This window comes from Peromyscus maniculatus, chromosome 5, assembly GCF_049852395.1.
Source record: "Peromyscus maniculatus bairdii isolate BWxNUB_F1_BW_parent chromosome 5, HU_Pman_BW_mat_3.1, whole genome shotgun sequence".
Classification (NCBI taxonomy): domain Eukaryota; kingdom Metazoa; phylum Chordata; class Mammalia; order Rodentia; family Cricetidae; genus Peromyscus; species Peromyscus maniculatus.
In genome coordinates, this window is record NC_134856.1 from 9,296,338 (window position 1) to 9,315,820 (window position 19,483).

The 19,483-nt window shown below is 46.6% G+C and overlaps 1 protein-coding gene and 1 long non-coding RNA gene across 3 annotated transcripts in view; one reads left to right on the forward strand and one right to left on the reverse strand.

The window, feature by feature from the left end:
• LOC121829316 (uncharacterized) overlaps positions 1 to 5,972 on the reverse strand; it is a 20,746-nt gene extending 14,774 nt beyond the window's left edge. The window contains exon 1 of one of the 2 annotated variants that reach the window (XR_013051131.1): positions 5,842 to 5,972. This is a non-coding gene — a long non-coding RNA (uncharacterized LOC121829316). Of the gene's footprint in view, positions 1 to 5,617; positions 5,815 to 5,841 lie in introns of those variants that run through there. The other variant, XR_006072070.2, reaches the window with a different exon arrangement.
• The window catches only part of Got2 (glutamic-oxaloacetic transaminase 2), a 23,447-nt gene continuing 9,697 nt past the window's right edge, over positions 5,734 to 19,483 (forward strand). Inside the window, exons 1-3 of the mRNA XM_006977796.4 lie at positions 5,734 to 6,015; positions 16,517 to 16,673; positions 18,955 to 19,083. Of these exons, the coding sequence (XP_006977858.3) occupies positions 5,927 to 6,015; positions 16,517 to 16,673; positions 18,955 to 19,083 (375 nt within the window). The 5' untranslated portion in view covers positions 5,734 to 5,926. The remainder of the gene's footprint in view (positions 6,016 to 16,516; positions 16,674 to 18,954; positions 19,084 to 19,483) is intronic.

Sequence of the window (19,483 nt, forward strand, 5' to 3'; positions counted from 1 at the left end):
AATCCCTGTGAGAACTGGCTCCCACAGGTTTTATTTTCTTAAGATTTTTATTTATTTATTATGTATACAGTTCTGCCTGCATGCTGGAAGAGGGTGCCAGAGCTCATTACAGATAAGCCAGATTGTGGGTGCTGGGAATTGAACTCAGGACCTCTGGAAGAACAGCCGGTGCTCTTAACCAGCTCCACAGGTTGTTTCTTACCAACACATATGCAGCACAGCATACACACGCCCTCACACATACACAAAAAAATAAGTTTAAAGCAGTTTTAGAATGTTAAAGACTTGCATCATTAAAAAGAAATAAAATGAGTATGGGTGAGTAGGTGAGAACCCCGGGAAGTGGCCAGAAAGGGTAGATGAGTCAAAAGAGGAAGGAGCAATTCCTTCCTCCTAAATGCTCCACACCAAGCTTTGGGGTTGTCAGGCCTCCACCTGCCCCACAGCCTCTGGCGCAGTCCAGTCCAGCTCAAAGGCCTCTCATGAAGGAACCCTGATTTACAGAGGAGGCTCTGAGCCCTCCCTGCCTCGCTCTCTGAGCTTTATCCCTCGGCCTCCTCCCAACTCTGAAATGGCAGCCGGTGTGGGCCCAGGATGGCTGTAGTTGTCTTGGGCCCCAAATGATGGCCACACTTTAGAACAATCTCAGTATCTCTCTCTCAGTCCTCCCCCTTCCCTGCCGCGAGTGAGTGTGTGTGTGTGTGTGTGTGTGTGTGTGTGTAGAGCTGGATGGATTTAAATTCCTGAAGGCCTGGTGCTGGAGAGATGCCTTAGTGGTTAAGAGCACTGACTGCTCTTCCAGAGGACCCTGGTTCAATCCTAGCACCCACATGGCAGCTTACAACTGTCTGTAACTCCAGTTCCTGAGACCCAACACCCATGGCAAAATACCAATATACGTGAAATAAAAATTTAAAATATTAAAAAAAAATCTTTAAAAAAAAATTCCTGAGGGCCTTGTGAATCACAAATGCCACACCAGGCCAGCATCACAAAGACCCAAGCCCCCAAAATAACCAGTATGGATATTTTTTGAGACAGGATCCTACATAGCGTACATTGGCCTCAAATTGATATTAGAGAAGAAAGCTGGGTAGACGCAAGTTTGTGTCCTGTACTATGGAGGCACATTTGCATTTCATATTGTAGAGACGAATCTAAACATACATGCTGCTATCCGTATGTCTGTTCAGCATTGGGAGGGAGCATGGGGACCTTGGCCCACAGACAGAATACTGAGAAAGGAGGCAATAACGACAAAGATAAACACCCAAATCTCAAAGCCAAGACTGACCTTTGGAATGCCCAGCTGTCTTTGTTCCCACTCTGTCAAGTATGCTAGCTGGAGAAGAGAGAAATGTCAGAGTTGAAGTAATCTTCTACTGATAAACCAGCCTGACTCCATTTTAACATTAGAAGCCATCTTGTTACAAGGCCAAAATAAGTTCGTTCCTGCTTTCAGTAAAACATAGGCTTGACTGTGTCTTGACCCATTTTCTGGAATCTGACATGTTCCCCACCCTATCCCCTGACCTCCACCCTGATAAGATGGTCTGTCAAAAATTTTGAGGCCGGGCGGCGGCGGCGGCGGCGGCGGCGGCGGTGGTGGTGGTGGTGGTGGTGGTGGTGGTGGTGCACGCCTTTAATCCCAGCACTCAGGAGGCAGAGGCAGGCGGATCTTTGTGAGTTCAAGGCCAGCCTGGTCTATAGAGCGAGATCCAGAAAAGGCTCAAAGCTACACCGAGAAACCCTATCTCGGGGGGAAAAATTTTTTTTAGATGTTCTAACAAGTCCCTACATAACCAAAGCCCCTTAGAAACTTCCTAGTCTTGCACTTTCCCCTGTGTTCAAAGCTGACCTCTCAAGTCCCATTTAGGGAGAGGCAGTCACTGGGCCAGCTATATTGTGCATATGTAACAAAACGTGCCATAAATTGGCTTATTTGGGTGATGGTCTTTACTCTCTCTTTCTGTGGGATTAACGCTATCCTCCCAGATTGTTACTGAGCAAAGCACCCGTTAAAGACTCCTGTATTTGTCTATTGGCATTGATCGTTACAGGCAACGCACATTCAGGCACTCCATTTACAAAACCTAATCCTCCTGCCTCAGCCTTCCAAGTAGTGATATTACGTGTGGGCATCATACTTAGTGTCAAACTGAAGACACATACTGGTGTCATACCAGAGAGAGGAAAACGCCATCGTGATGACAGAGGCAGAGATCACGGTGATAAATCTATAAACAAAGGAAAGGCAAGGATCTGCAAAAATGTCAGAAGCTAGGGGGGAAGGATCCCATCTCCCCAACAGGGGACCGGGACCCTAACAACACCTTTATTTTGGATTTCCACCCTCCAGAACTGGGAGAGGGGAACTTTCTGGGGGTTGGTGTGTGTGTGTGTGTGTGTGTGTGTGTGTGTGTGTGTGTGTGTGTATGTGAGAGAGAGAGAGAGAGAGAGAGAGAGAGAGAGAGAGAGAGAGAGAGAGAGAGAGAGAGTCATAAGCCTGCAAAGGTCCTGGAACTGATGTTACAGGCAATGGGAGTTGCCTTGTGAGTCTAGGCACCAAACCCAGGTCTGCAAGGGCAATAAGAGCTCTTAACCATTGAGCCATCTCTCCAGCCCCAAATTTCTATTGTTTTAAAGCATTGGATTGGTGGGGATTTGTCACAGCAGCCCAAGTTAACACAGCAGCTACTCTGTTAGTTCACTTCTGGGATGATGTTGATAAATGTCTATTCACTGCAAACAGGGCACCAACAGACCAAAGGAATGATCCCACCGAAGTCCAACCTGGTGAACAAGTTTATTGACATACAGGAGCATGGGTAAGTGGTTACTTGCAGGTGTGCAGGTGACCCCAAAGCAGCCTCAAAGTCCTAGCCCATTACAGATGTCAATCTCAGAGAAAGTGTACCATGGGGTCCCACTCTTAACTTTCTACCTTCCATGTACTGCTAGCATCTTCTCAGATGCCAGCTGAAGGCTGAGAAGGAAGGCCAGAATCCATGTGAAGAGTCAGTGGTCCTCCTCTCCCAGTCCATCTTCTTCTGTTGTATTAGTCAGGGTTCTCTAGAGGAACAGTACTTAGAGAGTGAATATACACATATATGTATATATTCATATATTCTCACTGCTGCTAGGCCGCTCTAGCCAAGCCCAGTGAGTCATATATATAAAGGAGATTTATTAGAATGGCTTACAGGCTGTAGTCCAGCTAATCCAACACAGGCTGCCTGTGAACGGAAGGCCCAAGAATCCAGAAGGTCAACGTAGTTGTTTAGTTCATGAGGTTGGTTATCTCAGCTGGTCTTCAGTATACACTGGAGTATTTCCCAGAGAAATAGTCCCTAATGCCCGTGAAGGAATGGACTCGCTAGCAAGAGTGAGAACAAGCAAGCAGGCAGAGAGCAAGCTTCCCTCTCCCGTGTCCTTTCCATAGGCTGCCAGAAGTATGGCCCAGATAAAAGGTGGATCTTCCCACCTCAAAAGATCTGGATTAAAGGTGGATCTTCCCACTTCAAAGATCTGGATGAGGAGTGGGTCTTCACACTTCAAATGATTTAAGAAAAAAAAAAAAAAAAATCTCCCAGAGGTGTGCGCAACCATTTGGGTTTTAGTTCACTCTAGATGCAGTCACGTTGACAGTGAGGACAGCCATCACAGCTATGCAGTGTTAACTGCTTCCTTATAGTGCCAGGTTGGGGGGGTTCTTTAGTTGCCATGGCAACTGGACCAAAGCTGTCTGTTTTAGTAGGTGTTTTTTTTTTTTTGGGGGGGGGGGTTTCGAGACAGGGTTTCTCTGTGTACCTTTGCGCCTTTCCTGGAGCTCACTTGGTAGCCCAAGCTGGCCTCGAACTCACAGAGATCCACCTGCCTCTGCCTCCCGAGTGCTGGGATTAAAGGTGTGTGCCACCACCGCCCGGCATTAGTAAGGGTTTCTATTGCTGTGATAAAACACCACAACCAAAAACAACTTGGAAGGAAAAGAATTTACTTTGGGTTACATGTCCTAATCACAGTCTACCATGACAGGAACTTGGCAGCAGGAACTGAAGCCAAGACCTCACAAGAGTGCTGTTTGCTGGCCTGCTCCTCCCATTTTCTTATACACCCCAGAACCATCTGCTTGGGGTGGCATTTCCCATAGTGGGCTGGGCCCTCCCACACCAGTCATCAATCAAGAAAGTACCCCACAGACTTGTCTACAGGCCAATCTAACGGTGGCATTTTCTCAATTAAGATTCCCTCTTCCCAGATATGTCTAGGTTTGGGTACCAAGCACACTATCCCTATTCCAAGATGGTCAAAGAATGATAATGTTATTGTACCAGAGAGGGGGGGAACATACACACTAAGTAGTGCAGGAATCTCAACTCACTGCATGTCGGAACACAGGCCACTGTCAGTGAGACACCATAGGACTGAGACAGTAAGTTAGGCTAGACCAGAAGGGCCGACCATGTGACTCCATGCAGGGATCTGGACTGCATCATGTAACAGGCCTGGCAGAAGTGAAGGCATGCTAAAGCCACTGTGTCTCTCTTGACTGTAGAGACAATGGAACCCAAAGAAATGGGAATTTCTCCAGGAATCTCATACTGAAAGGAAAAGGACCCAGCCAGAGGGACAACTTGTCTCCCAGAAAGAGATTTCACATAGTTCTTTTCTATTTGTTGTGTTTGAGACAGGGTTTCTCTGTGCAGCCCCAGCTGTCCTGGAACTCTTTGTAGACCAGGCTGGCCTCAAACTCACAGAGATCCGCCTGCCTGTGTCCCAAATGCTGGGACTAAAGATGCATGTGCCACCATGTCCTGTAAGATTCCACAGTTCTAACAACTTCTTAAACCACCTTAAGGGTGGGTCAATGGCAGGCAGGACCACACGTGGACTGGAAACCCTTGACCCCCTATTTAATCTCCAGAACCCTGAAGACAAACTCGGGAAAAGGAGGTTTGCTGGCTCTCTTTGTCCAACTTCCCAATGTGGCCACACTGAGTAAATCTTTTCCCCCTATTTGACTTTTTAATTTTTTTTTATTGACGATGGGTGGCTGGGCCCGTTTCGCAGCACATGCTGCAGCCCCAAACTTGATAACAATCACACAGGCAGCTAGAGTGACAGAGGATACATTAGATTGACAAGTGGTTCAATACTATACAGATTTCTAAAAGAGTGCCTGGGAAATATCCTATGTTCAGAGTGGACTTGGTCAACTTGTAGGCTTGTCTCAAATTCATTCCCCTACCCTTTAAAAACTTATTCATTTCTTCCAAACATAATTATGAAGATTTGATGTGCAACAATTTGTTGTTGGTCATGGGCTATTTTGTATTTACTAATCAGGCCCTGTTTTTAGGCATAATCGGCTAATCTCCGTTAATCCTCACAAGTGCCCCACAAAATACACCTGCTGTCCTCTGTTACAGGGACATGGAAGCATTCCCGACGTTGAAAGACCTGCACTTAAGGGAAGTCCGGCTGTTGGTTAAAGTGTTGAAAGAAAGGATACATTGTGTTTTAAAGTCTGTGCCGCATTGGGGGAAAAAATACCTCCCTGGCGTCAGCTTACTTCCCACCTTTCAAACTGGCACACTAGCATCTGCCTCTGACATACCGGATGATTAACAGGACGCAGAGCGCAGAGCGCTGAGCGCCTTGTTCTGCGCATCCTCACACACTGCAAGCTTCGCAAGTTCATAGACGGTAATTGGCGGCGTCCTTGCAGGTTTCCATGACCTCCACGGAGGCGTCCTCGATCTGCCCCGGACCGCCAGGGGCCGCTGTGACAAGACTCGTTCCCGCCGCTCTAGCCACGCCCAGGGAAGTCAGTGTCCTCACCTTTTAGCAGCCCGCGCCTCGGTTCCTGCGGACGCTTCCCGAGCTCCCAGCTCTGCCTCTGTCCACTGCCGCCTTGCCACCCACCATGGCCCTGCTGCACTCTAGCCGCGTCCTCTCCGGGGTGGCTGCCGCCTTTCATCCAGGCCTTGCAGCCGCAGCCTCTGCCAGAGCCAGGTGAGCCGAGGGATACTGAGATGGAGCGGGACCACGGGCCTGCCCCTGCCCAGCTGAGCTGCGGACGCCGCGAGACCTGCACCCGGCCCCGCGTGCTAGCACACGCATGCACCCTCACTCTCCCGTGTTCCTAAGGGGTCCCTGCCCCGGGACGGAGGGCTGATGGCCCGCGCCTTGCGGTGACCCCTCAGGACCCCTCATCCCTCCCTCCCTCCCCTGCATCACTGGACAGCGAGCCAGCGCAGTTCCCGGGGATGGGAATTGTGGCTCTCCGGTCCACCCGGATCCCCATTCTAGCGAGTGATGGGGGTCCAAGATGCTGACTCCGCGCGCGGTGGGGTGCGGGGCAAGGGGTGAGCACGTGGGCGGCGGCGCCGGGCCAGCATCTCGCCGATTGGCCATGGTGCCGGAGCAGCGTGTCACCGATTGGCTGTGGCGCTGGGGGGCGCGCATGCCCTTGACCAGCTGCCCTCTGGGGCAGCTGGCCCACCTGTCGGGGTTCAGAGGGTAATGTCTGGCCGTGCTGCGTGGAAGCTGACGGCTGCGTGTGTATCCGAGGGAAATGTGGCCGTATGGAGCGAGGTTCTCCGGGTGCCAAGACTCAGCGTTTCTTCCTGCATCTGTGACCTTGGCGTAGTGCATCCTTCCCTCCATGTCAGACATATTTGGTTTTTGGATGGGAAGGAGCCGAGATGGAGTGTAATGCACTTTCTTTGTTTTAAGCCCTTGGGAGATTCCGCTGACTGGGAGCCATTAATCTTTCTCTCCATCTCAGTCGGCTCTTTAGTCCCTTAAATATTTCGTAATCCAGTTTCTCCAAGCCAGGCACTGGACCAGTTGCTGGAGATGCAGCTGTGAGCAAGACAGAGAGGAGTGGAGAGGAGTGACTTCACTTAAAAGGAAAAAAAAAGACAAATGTGTCATCTTGAACTGAGATGTGCTGAGAGAAAGTTGAGGGCCTAAATGGAGCTAGTAACTCCTAATTCTTCCCTGAGCCAAGAGAAACGTTTCACCCAAGAAAGCAGATTTGAGGCACTCTCCTTGAGTACTGCAGAAACTTACCTGGAGCACGTACTAACTAGGAGCAATGCCTACTTAACCTTTTATACTTGCCTTGGCCTTTCCTTTGAACGTGTTCAGGTAGTCTTCAAGTCAGCAGAACAGTCTGTCCTGTCCAGAGCCCATTTTTGGTTCATTGCCAATGTGTGCCCTTTTAAGCCTAGCCCCCTGATGAGAAGAATTAGAGAAGTTATTTATGCTGCAAATTTGGAGAAAAGGAGTGCTTCCGTGGACAGGAGAAAACCTTCTTTCCCATCATCTTAACCTTAAAATAGTCCTTGTCTTATGTATATAACTGAAAGGCCTGAGCTTTATTTAAACTGCTTGGGGAGGTTCCCTTTGGGTATAACTGTGTAGTGATTCTTTTGGTGTGAGAGCCTGATGGATGTCCCTTGTCTGTCTTTTCCCAGGTAGAATTTAAGGTACCGGAAAGCAGAGACCTTGGCAACTTTGTTCAGAGTTGTATCTAAGCACTTACAGCAGTGTCTGGTTTTTGTTTGTCTGTGTTTGTTGTTACCGATGGAGTTACTATGTAGCCCTGGCTAGCCTGAAACTTACTACGTTCACCAGGCTGGCCTGGAACATACTGCAGTGATCTTGCCTGTACCTTCCCAGTGTTACTCCATGCAGCTTCCTTCTCCCATGCCCCAGTGGGGATAGAACCCAGAGCCTCTGCATACTAGGCAAGCATTCTGCCACTGAGATGTATGCCTGGCCTATGGAATGCCTTTCACTTTGAACATTTTTATTGCAAGCCTTCATTTTTAAACAAATGCAGCATTTTTATGTTTCGCATTTTTGGATCAAAATCTTCACATACAGGGAACCATAGTGCTGCAAAATATGTACCAAAACCAAAATGTTAGGGGTCTGAGAGGGGAAGTACCCTGAATTCAAGACTATTCTCCTGGGCTACACAAAGTGAGTTCCAGGCCAACCTGTGCTATAGTGTGAGACTGTAAATAAATATGGCTAAGGGGAAGCTTTTCAAAGCTGTTTAAGCCTTGGGAAATACAACGCGTTTGAGCTGGACGTGCTTATCTGAATACTTTGTACCTAGCATCTTTTGGTTGGGTGGTCACTGTTGCTCAATGTTTGTGGCCCTGCACTTCTGTCCAAAGGGCATTGGTAGGAATCGCTCTGTAGGCCATAGGTTATCAGTTGACCCCAGAGCACTCTTGTTTTCATCTAATGCCATTACTTTACAAATAGGAGAGTTCTCTCATGTCTGTAATCTTCAGTTTTAAGGCATGGGATAATGAGGGACATAGAGAACCTGGAACTTAATCACTCATAGCTAATCAAAGGATTACTGCTCCTATGCTTAGAATGTCTAAAATTCAGTGTTTTGAAATTGTTTGGAGATTCTTTTTAAGAGGTATGCAAGAATAGTCATGGCTGAGGCTTCTAGAGAAAAGAAATGTATATGCTACATATTTTATGTAAGTGTTCATACTATTAAACAACAATATGTCTGTCCTTGTGGTTAGGGGCAACTCTGTCATTGTTTAAGGGCCTTTTTTTAAAAAAATGAAAGTTGCTCTCTGGACATTTGAACGCCCTTGACATTCAAAGTATTCATTTCACTCAGCAGTTAATGACAGTGATGTCGATAGGCAGGTGGCTGCATGGCTTCTGTCTGAACTGGAGAAGAGAAACAACCAAAACCTATTTGCGTTGTTTCAAAGTTTGTATTTCTTCCTCACAGCTTACAGCAACAGTTAAAAGAGGAAAGGAACTAAGTTTTTTATTCCTGGCCTAGAGCTAAGGATGGGAAAAGATGATCATCATGTCACCTGAGAGTGTAAAATTATAGTAACAATAATTTTAAAACCAGAAAGACATACATTTGGCCATAAGTTCCTATGGCTGCATACTGTTTGGATTCACTATGTATTGGTCTTGCAGGGCTCTGTACCAGCGGCTGAATGGTGACAAATGACAATGTAGTAGTGACATAGAAACTAATGCCAGTTAGCATCAGGTCCTCACTCTGCCCGGCTCTTCTGGGTGTTTTCATTCTTCTACCAACCCTGTGAGGTAGATATGGTTGCACCCATTTAGCAGATGAGACGTGGAGTCACTCACTTCTCTTGCCTGGACTCGGTTCTTAAGTGGTAAGCTGTTTGAGTCCCGGCGGTTTACCCAGGGCAGGCTGCTAAAAGAGACTCTTGGAAGAAGTAAAACCCTGGGAAATCCCACACCAGAAAACTCAGCTCTTAAGAACAGTTACCAGCCCACCGAGCCCAGCCATGGAGGCCGAGGTCCTCCTGTTGGGAGGCTTTCCCGGCCGTGCCGAGCCTGCCAACCGGCATTACTCATGGAGAGTGAGGCTGGCTGGCTGGCGAGTACTAACGAGCTGCAGGTTCTGTGGGACGTTGCTGAGAAGGAAATCCTAGTGAATGATTCACTGTGGCCCAAAGAAGCATTTGACCGAGACTTAGAGCGATTACAGAAAGAACTTGAGCACTTCCCGAGTCACTTGGGGTCTGCCTTCCTAACTTTGTTTTCTACCCGGCTCCCACCCCTCCACCTTACTCTTCAGCCTGTGTGGCCTGCACTTTCCTCCGGCCCCTCTCACCCTTAGCACTCAGCTCAAAGGTCCCTTCCTCCCGGAAGCCCCCTTAACCCTGTACTTTCCTTCAGGGAGTTTGGTCAACTATCTGGGTTCCCCCCAAAACATACTCAGTTCCCTGGACCTAAATCGTCACTGTGCATCACAGCCAGGCTGCCCGTTGGTGCCTCCCTGATGGTCACCCCACAGCTAATCGGGTGGGAAGGGATTCATGTTTTACTCTTTACAGTCCTAGCTCCTAACACATTAGCGCACAGCAAGTTTTTAATCATCAATTTAGGACACCTTAAAGCAGTGGTTCTTAACCTGTGGGTCAAGACCCCTCTGGGGGTTGCATATCAGATATTTGTATTACGATTCATAACAGTAGCAAAATTATAGTTACAAAGTAGCAACAAAATAATTTTGTGGGTGGGGGTCACCACAACATGAGCAACTGTATTAAAAGGGTCTCAGCATTAGGAAGTTGAGAACCACTGCTTTAAAGATTTTGTTTATATAGCCAGGCCTGGTGGCCCACACTTTTAATCCCAGCACTCGGAGGCAAGCAGATCTCTGAGTTTGAGGCCAGCCTGGTCTACAGAGTGAGTTCCAGGCCAGTCAACATAGTAAGACACTGTCTTAAACACACATGTGCATACATGCTTACATATATACATACACACACACACACACACACACACACACACACACACACACACACACACACAGTCACTACACCAGGGGAACTGGCCCATCCAGACTGAAAAAACTTGATACATGATAGCACATTGTAGCGTCTTTTCAGAGTTAGAAACCAGGGACCACAACTTGGCTTCTCCCGTATTCTCTTGGATACTTGCTTTCCATCCTGGGCCTGGCAGGATGGCTCCTGCCCAGAAGAGTGTTAGGAAGGAGAAAGGTTGCTCTGAAGACAGCAAGGTGACAACATGAGGCCACACCATCAACACTGACAAATGCATTCTCACCCCGGAACCCTTGGAGATGTGGACCTTGCCACAGAGGAGACAGGGACTCCAGATACACACATACATACTGAGCTCTGAAAGCTGTCTGCCAGGGGCATAAGGAATGTCCCATACTGTATCTCTGTGGTTCTTCTGAAGATGCAGTGAAGGTTTACCTCTCCAGTTAACTAGGCCCACATTACTACTTTCAAAAACATAAAGATAGTCATTGGAGATGAAAACTTTGCTGTCATAGGAGGTTATAAAACCAAAAAGATGGAAGGAAAGAGATTGAAACAAGATTCACCATCCAAGTTTGTCCTCATATATTCCTTTCATATTTGAAACACAGATATTATCAGGTGCTGGAGTTATAAACATGCACACCTGGCAGGTCAAAACTTTTCATAGCAATATTTGGTGTTATTTATGATAATGTACATAGGTTTCTTTCTTTTGTCCTTTCTTGGTTTTTGGAGACAGGATTTCTTTATGTAGCTTTGACTGTCCTGGAACTTGCTCTGTAGACCAGGCTGGCCTCAAACTCGCAGAGATCCACCTGCCTCTGCCTCTGCTAGGATTAAAGGTGTGGGCCACCACCTTGGGTGTACATGGTTTCTATGATTCCTGTTTTCAGATGATTAATAGCTTACAAATTTCTCAGTTTTAGTTTCCAATGCAGTAAACAATAATAGTTCCAGCCCACATAAACAGGAGCTTTTTGAGGAGCTTCAGCTAGCCAATCAACTCGCCTACACCACCCACTGCAAGCTCAGGAACTGTGTTTATAGCCAGACACAGTAATCCCAGCAGTCGGAATAGTGGGGAAGTGGGTCTAACAGTTCCGGGCCACCCTGGGCTCCATGGTGAGAGGGACAGAAGAGAGCACGTAGCCCACAGTACCAGGTGGACTGACTCTTCCAGCCAAAGGCTGAAGCTGCATCTGCACTATGATTCCAGCCAGGTAAGGGTCTCAGGCCCCCTGCAGACTCCCAGGCCTCTGTGTCCCCTTGTGAGGAGAGGGCTAAGACCAGCTGACTCTGGGGCTGCCATCTGCATGAGGCTGCCATTGTCTTGTGATGTTTGTGTTACTAAATCTCAGGTGAGGGAGAAAAATTCACAGAAGTTCTTTGGATTCCTCAAAGTTTTAAGAGTAAAAGGAATCTGGAAGGTAAGAAGTTCAGGACAGACTGAACTTTTTTCTCCCTTGTGAAACAAAACCAGTTGTATATCTTGTGGCGCAATATGGTCTCGACCACTTGTTAATCATCTTTTAACTTCTGTTTCCAGGGATGTGAGTCCCCACACAGGCATCTTAAACAAGAACGCTCTTGACAGAATTCAGCACACATGTCCTTTTTCCCCTGTTAAAGTGGTGGCAGAAAGCATGCCTATACCATGACCACAGCTCTGCTCTCCCTAGAGCATGTCAAAAGAGGCAGAAGTATATAAACTTTAAAATATATTTAGAAATCATTGTCTGCCTGGTCACAGAAATATCCATGTAGCCACCACATAACCAATCCATTAACACATTGAGCATGTAGAAGTTATTAGAAATTGTCTTCAATGACATATAATGAAATATATTTGTTGTTCTTAAAACCTGATCGTGTGAAAACCTCAATAGGGGCCCGTGCCGTGCTTCTTTTGGGCCACCAGCCAGCTCCCAAATCATGACACGGAGACTTATTATTAGTTTTGAATGCTCAGCCTTAGCTTAGCTCTTTTCTGGCTAGCTCTTTTAACTTAGGGGGTTTTTACCTTTCCTTCCTTCCGTGTATCTTACTTTCATTGCTTCTCATGTCTGCAGGCTGGCCCGGGGGAGTCTCCCCCGTTCTCTCCTTCTTCTTCTTCTCCTCCTCCTCCTCCTCCTCCGCTCCTGTTCTTCCTTCTCTCTCTCTTTTTTTTTTTTTTTTTTGGTTTTTCGAGACAGGGTTTCTCTGCGTAGTTTTGCGCCTTTCCTGGAGCTCACTTGGTAGCCCAGGCTGGCCTCGAACTCACAGAGATCCGCCTGGCTCTGCCTCCCGTCTTCCTTCTCTCTTAAGCCTAGCTTTCTCCTCCTATTTAGTCTTTCTGCCTAGCAGCCCCGCCTATCCTTTCTCTGCCCAGCTATTGGCCGTTCAGTGTTTTAGTAGGCCAATCAGGTGCCTTAGGCAGGCAAGGTGAAACAAGTGTAACACATCTTTACTTAATTAAACAAATGCAGCATAAACAAAAGTAACACACCCTTACACAGTTAAAGCACTGTTCTCCAGCATAAACAAATGTAACACATCTTTACTTAATTAAACAAATGCAGCATAAACAAATGTAACACACCTTCACCTAGTTAAAGCAGTAGTCTACAACAGGGGCCAATGGCATGTACTTGGCTAGAACTCACCAAAAGCATCCAAGTCATCAAAGACAAGGGAAGGCAAGCCCACAGCCAAGAGAAGCCTGAGGAGATAGAGAAGAAAGTGTGATGTGGTGTCCTGGAGAAAGTAGTGAAGAGAAACAAGCAAAAACTAAACTAGAAAAATAGGCCGGGTGTCTGTCCTAGGGCTCCGGACCTGTGTATGCCATAGTAACTCCTGGTGCTAGCAGTCAGGGCCAGGGTGCATATGAAATAGGACCTCTTCGACTCCTCTAAGTCTAAACATATAAAAAATAAAATCTAGACGAGGGTATGGCTCAGCAGTGGAACCCTTCACTAGCAAATAATTGAAAGATAAAATACATTAATGAAATTAGGAATAAATAACTACTATTGAAATTAAAGTTTTCCCAAATAATAATTCATCCCATTTCATATAAATTTGATTTTTACTAATTTTCATTACTGTTTTTCTTATTTCTTGAGAATCTCATGCATGGGTACACTGAATTTCTCTCTCTCCAACCTTCCCTCTTCCCACTCCCTCTTCCCACGTCCCCACCCCACTGTTTTTCTTAAATGAACTTAGAAAAATTTTAGGAATTTGAGTTTCTGTAACTAAGTCTTTGGTAGGTAACAGTAATTTCATTTTTATTCAAGACAGCTATGCCTTTCACTTGTGTTCAGTATTTATCTAATACAGCCTTTGTTTTTCCTAAACTTAACACTGGTTGAGGATGAAACAAGCTGAAAAACAAATTGTAAAGTAGTCCATTCAGAGTATAGAGATGTGGTTTCTCATTTGCCCGGAAATGTACGAATTGATTGCTCTAAGTACTGAGAAGTCTAACAAAAGCCTTTTATTTGAGGATTTTGTAATCTAGTCCATCAGTACTGTCGAGAGGTGGAAAACATGTCAGTTAGGTCCTTAGTCTTTCCACATTATTGACACATAGTGAGGTTTGTTTTTCTCTTTTTTAAGCTGCAGAAATCCTAGTATAAGCTCCAGATTGACAGAAGCCCCTGAACCGAATGTTTTAAACAAACCAAGGGGCTAGGCGTGCAGCTCAGCTGGAGGGGTGCTTGCCAGGCATGCGCAAAAGCCCCAGCAACTACCTAAGCCAGACGTGGTGCGATGGTTCATTCTCTCTCTCTCTCTCTCTCTCTCTCTCTCTCTCTCTCTCTCTCTCTCTCTCTCTCTGTGTGTGTGTGTGTGTGTGTGTGTGTGTACGTGTACGTGTACACGCTCGCATGCACATGAGAGAGATTGTCAACTCTTACCTAATAAACAGTAAACTTCTGCCAATCTTTCTGTAGAGCTCTGTAGAATACTTAACACCTAAAACCAACCCAGTCATTGATTGTGGCCACTAGCCTATTGGCCACATGTGAACTAAATAAAATCAAAAGAGGCTATATAAGAAAGCTGAAGGGGATGAAGAGGTTAAGAGCACTGACTGCTCTTCCAGAGGTCCTGAGTTCAATTCCCAGCAACCACACGGTGACTCACAACCATCTGTAATGAGATCTGGTACCCTCTTCTGGCCTGCAGTCATACATGCTGTATACATAATAAATAAAGAAATCTTTTTAAAAAAAAGAAAGCTGAGAAGTGGGTACTGAATGTTGCATCCTGTGATTTACTATGAAACAAGGGAAGATGAGGGGCACTGCCCTAGCAGTGGAGTTGCCCGGCTCAGGTGACCAGTGGGTATTGGTGGGCACCAGTGGGCATCGGTGGATGACTGTTGAAGAGGCTGAGGAAGTGGTTCCGTGGGAGAGGTCCTTGCCAGGCAGGCACGAGGATCTGAGTGCAGATTGCCAACGCCCATGTAAAAGCTGGACACAGTGGTAGATGTGTGTGACCGTGGGATGTGTGCAGAGACAGGTAGAATCTGGGGGTCACTGGCCAGCCAGTCGAGCCAAAATGGGGAGCTCCAGCTCTGGTAAGAAACCTTGTCTCCAAAATAAGGAGGAGTCGGGCTGAAGAGACGGTCCAGGGTTAAGAGGACGTGCTTCGCAATTATTAGGAGAGGAATTCTGATCCCAGCACCGACCCAGCTGGCCGTCCTGCACACGCCTGTAACCCTAGTTCTCGGGAGGGTGCAGAGTGAAGGATGTTGGAGCTTGCTGACTTCAAGCCTAATGAAGAAAGCATAAGCCACTTAGCTGTGGGTATAAGAGTAAATATTTAGAACCCAGTTAAAAAGTGTACTGGTGGGTGGTGGTGGCGCACGCCTTTAATCGCAGCACTCGGGAGGCAGAGCCAGGCGGATCTCTGTGAGTTCAAGGCCAACCTGGTCTACAGAGCAAGATCCAGGAAAGGCGCAAAGCTACACAGAGAAACCCTGTCTTGGGGGGAAAAAGTACTGAAATGGAAAGTGACAATAGTAAGTTATCCTCTGGGGTCCGTGATCTTACACGGCACAGATAGTAGGCTGGACTTACAGTACCAGGCACGAATTCCCTCCTGTGGAGTGGACCTCCAGTCCAACTGGACCGCTGTTGATTGCCTCCAGGATACAGTGCCAGGATTGCATCCATGGAGCTACCTGGCCATGGTGATCATTGTTGTGGTGTGTAGGTTTTACAGCTGGGTAGGGCCACTCACTGTAGGACTGTTCCTCTCCCTTGGCAGCTTGCCTAGCATTTTAGGATACTATGAGAGCTAGTCCACAGGAGGAGGCTTCCAGATCAGTCCCAGCCCGATTTCTCCAAGCCATGTGCCTGACATGTCGTATTTCCAGCAATAGGGCCTTCCCTTCAATTTCTGGGAAGCAATCAAGGACGACAGCAATAGCCATATTATTTTGAGAGTCTCTTAGACTCCCTTGACCAACAGCCTGAAGGAAGGTTCCCCATGCCTGGCACTGGGACTTTTGTTGGCTAGTCTAATGCTCTTTGGGAACATTGTCGCCCAAGTGGCATAGATTCATACTGTGTGTCTGTCTGTGTGTGTGTATGTAAAATATTCAAACATTCTTAATGTTACTTATCCCTCTTCCCTCCACTTCCCAGTTAAATCCCCATTTTTCCCATTTCCCCCTTCATGGCACCTGTGTCCCGTCCCCCTCTCTAGAGTATTGTTCTCCTTCGCCCACATGGTCCCTTTTGTCTTCCCTGGTTTATGTGGAGACTCCAGGTTACATACTTACATCTAAAGATTCTGAGCTAGGAATCACAGATGAGAGAATAGACCACGTTTGTCTCTCTGGGTCTGGGTTACCCCACTTGCAATATTTTCCTTAGTTCCGCCCATTTACCTGCAAATTTCATGATTTCGTTATTTGTTAATCAGCTGAAGGAAATTTTTCTTTTAAACCTGTGTGTACACCCTATCCTATCCAAAATAACCTGGGTGCTCCCTTTCTGCACCTTGTCATATCTGTGTTGAAGATACTGATCTCTGGTCTCTAAAGGCTTTTATGCTATTGGATGACTGGTCCATGTTTCTGTAACCTCTGTGTAACACATGTGCCAAAATGGATCTTTGGCAGATTGGAGACATATCTGGCCATAGGAATCTAGCTCATGTGGCTGACAAAATATTTCTCATTTCAGCTCCTGGTGGGCCCATGTAGAAATGGGACCCCCAGATCCCATCCTGGGAGTTACCGAAGCCTTCAAGAGAGATACCAACAGCAAAAAGATGAACCTGGGAGTTGGTGCCTACCGAGATGATAATGGGAAGCCTTACGTGCTCCCCAGTGTCCGGAAGGTGAGCTTGGCACCTGTCCTGTTTACATAGGGTGTGGAACCTGAAGGGAGCCCAAAGGAACCTGGTGCTGAACCAGGACTCGGGAGCCCCAGGTTCTGGTCCAGCACTGGCTTTGTCAGTCACCTGGGTTTTCTAGGCTGTGACCTTTCTTAGCTGTGAGCATGGATCACAGCCACATGGTCTTCTCCAAGATCAAAAGTTGGGCCTGGCGCCTAATCCTAAGAGGATACAAGAGGGCTAGATTTTTAACATCGTCTCTTAACAAGAGGAACAGCCACCTGTGGATGAGACTGCCATTGTTATTTTCCATTCCTCTCATTTTGATTGCTGGGGTGAAATCCATGTGTAGAGGCATGTGCTGTCCACCCTTCCTGCTGAACTACATGATAACTTCTTTCATTCTCTACTTTTGTTACATTTTTATTAGTAATATTTCTATTGGTTTTAAAGTTATTCAGGGCTGGAGATACTAGATGTGGGTGGTAGAGTGTTTCCTGACATGCAAAAGGTTCTGTGTTTGATGCTCAACATCACAAGAAAAATCCTAAAAATGTATTCAGTGACTGATAAGCTATTGTTGCAGGCTGCACCACAATCAAACACTGTTGTCCATTATCTCTTTCACACTTCACCACAACCCTATGACTTGGGAAATGTGAATATTTTGCCCACAGTCACACAGATAGTGAAAGTTCTTGGACTAGCATATATCCCGAAATGCATTCCTTTTATACATTCAATTTGATTTTGTCATCTCACATATACCTAACATGTTGCTTGTAAGTTTTATCCTTATGCATTTCAAGAGAGCCCTGTTATGTTAAGTGGTAACCAGGAAAGTCTATACCTTAGTTAGGGTTTCTATTTCTGTGAAGAGATACCATGACAACAGCAACTCTTATGAAGAAAAACATTTAGTTGGAGCTGGCTTACAGTATCAGAGGTTTAGTCCATTATCATCATGGCAGGAAACATGACCATGTGCGGCAGACATGGTGCTGGAGAAGGAGCTGAGAGGTCTACCTCTTGATCCCCAGGCAACAGGAAGTTATCCATGTCACTGGGCATAGCTTGGACATAGGAAACCTCAAAGCCCACCCCCACAGTGACACACTTCCTCCAAAGGCACACCTACTCCAACAAAACCACACCTCCTAATAGTGCCACTCCTTATGAGTGTATGGAGGCCAATTACATTCAAACTACCATAATACCTTTCCATGTAAAAACCTCTCTTCCAGCCAGGATGATGACGCACACATACTTGTTCCGGGTATAGTGGCACACATCTTTAATCCCAGCCCTCAGGAGTCAAAGGCAAGCAGATCTCTGAGTTCAAGGCCAGCCTGTTCCATGTAGCAAGTTCCAGGACACCCAGGGCTACGTAGACAAACCCTGTCTCAAAACAAAATAGGTTCCAAGCCAACCTGCGTGTCTTAGCTACTTTTCTGGTACTGTTAACAAAACACCCTGACCAAGGCAAACCATAAAACAAAGTGTTTAATTGAGCTATGGTTTCAGTCCATGACAGCAGAGCAGGGTCATGGTGGGAAAACACCTGAGAGCTCACACCTTGATCTGCAAGTAGGGGGGGGGGGGCACACAGGGCATGGCGGGAGTCTTCTGAAACCTCAAAGCCTGCCTCTAGTGACACACCTCATCCTTCCAAGCAGTTCCACCAACTGGGACCAGGTATTCAAGCATATGAATGCCTATAGGGCATTCTCATCCAAACCACCACCCTGGTCCCTATAAGGAAACCTTATCTATAATAGTAGAATTTTATTTCTCAAGAAATATATATATATATTATCATACAAATAATACAAATACATACAAAGATTTGATGTACAAAATATCAAATATTTCACTTTATCCTTCTTTTTTTTCTTTTCTTTTTTTGTTTTTTGTTTTTTGAGATGGGGTTTCTCTGTGTAGCTTTGTGCCTTTCCTGGAACTCACTTTGTAGCCCAGGCTGGCCTTGAACTCACAGAGATCCACCTGCCTCTGCCTCCTGAGTGCTGGGATTAAAGGCGTGCGCCACCACTGCCCAGCTTATCCTTCTTCTTAAACAGTAACTTCAAGTGAATTAGAAGGTCTGCCAGCCGAGCAGAAAGATCACCAAGGGCTAGGAGTTCATAGCCCGCCCAAACAGAAGCATCTCAGAGTGGAAGAGGGATGTGGATGATTTGCTTCAGACATTTACCTCATAAAACATTGATTGTCATCACAGTAGGTGGAAGGAGGGAGAAGAAGCTAAAACATATTTTCTCTTCTCTAGGCAGAGGCCCAGATTGCTGCAAAAAATTTGGACAAAGAATACCTGCCCATTGGGGGGCTGGCGGACTTCTGTAAGGCTTCTGCAGAACTGGCCCTGGGTGAGAACAGTGAAGTGCTGAAAAGTGGCCGGGTAAGCCAGGCGGGCCTGAGCTTCACGCGGGCTCCATGTTCATACCTAGCGATTGTAACTCAGTGTCTGTGTGTGTAATGCCTGAGGTGGCCACACTTACTGATAACTACTCTCTAGAGAGGAAGTTTAACTCTATCGGTTATCTTGAAACTTTGACAGAATTTGGCTGATAGCTTTGGCCCAGTTTGCTGTTGGTGCTGGTGAGCTTCATCTGTTTATATTGAAGAGGAATTAGGAATGCCTCCCTGTGCCTAGTTTTAGGCCTGTAATTAGTCCCCATAATCATGTGTTAAGCTTCCAGCTGGGACAGAAGAAGCAACAGGGAACCAGCCATGAGTAGACTGTGGGGGCAGGGAAGGGGACAGGTGTGGCTGTCCCCTACTGCCCTGTCACAGCCCAG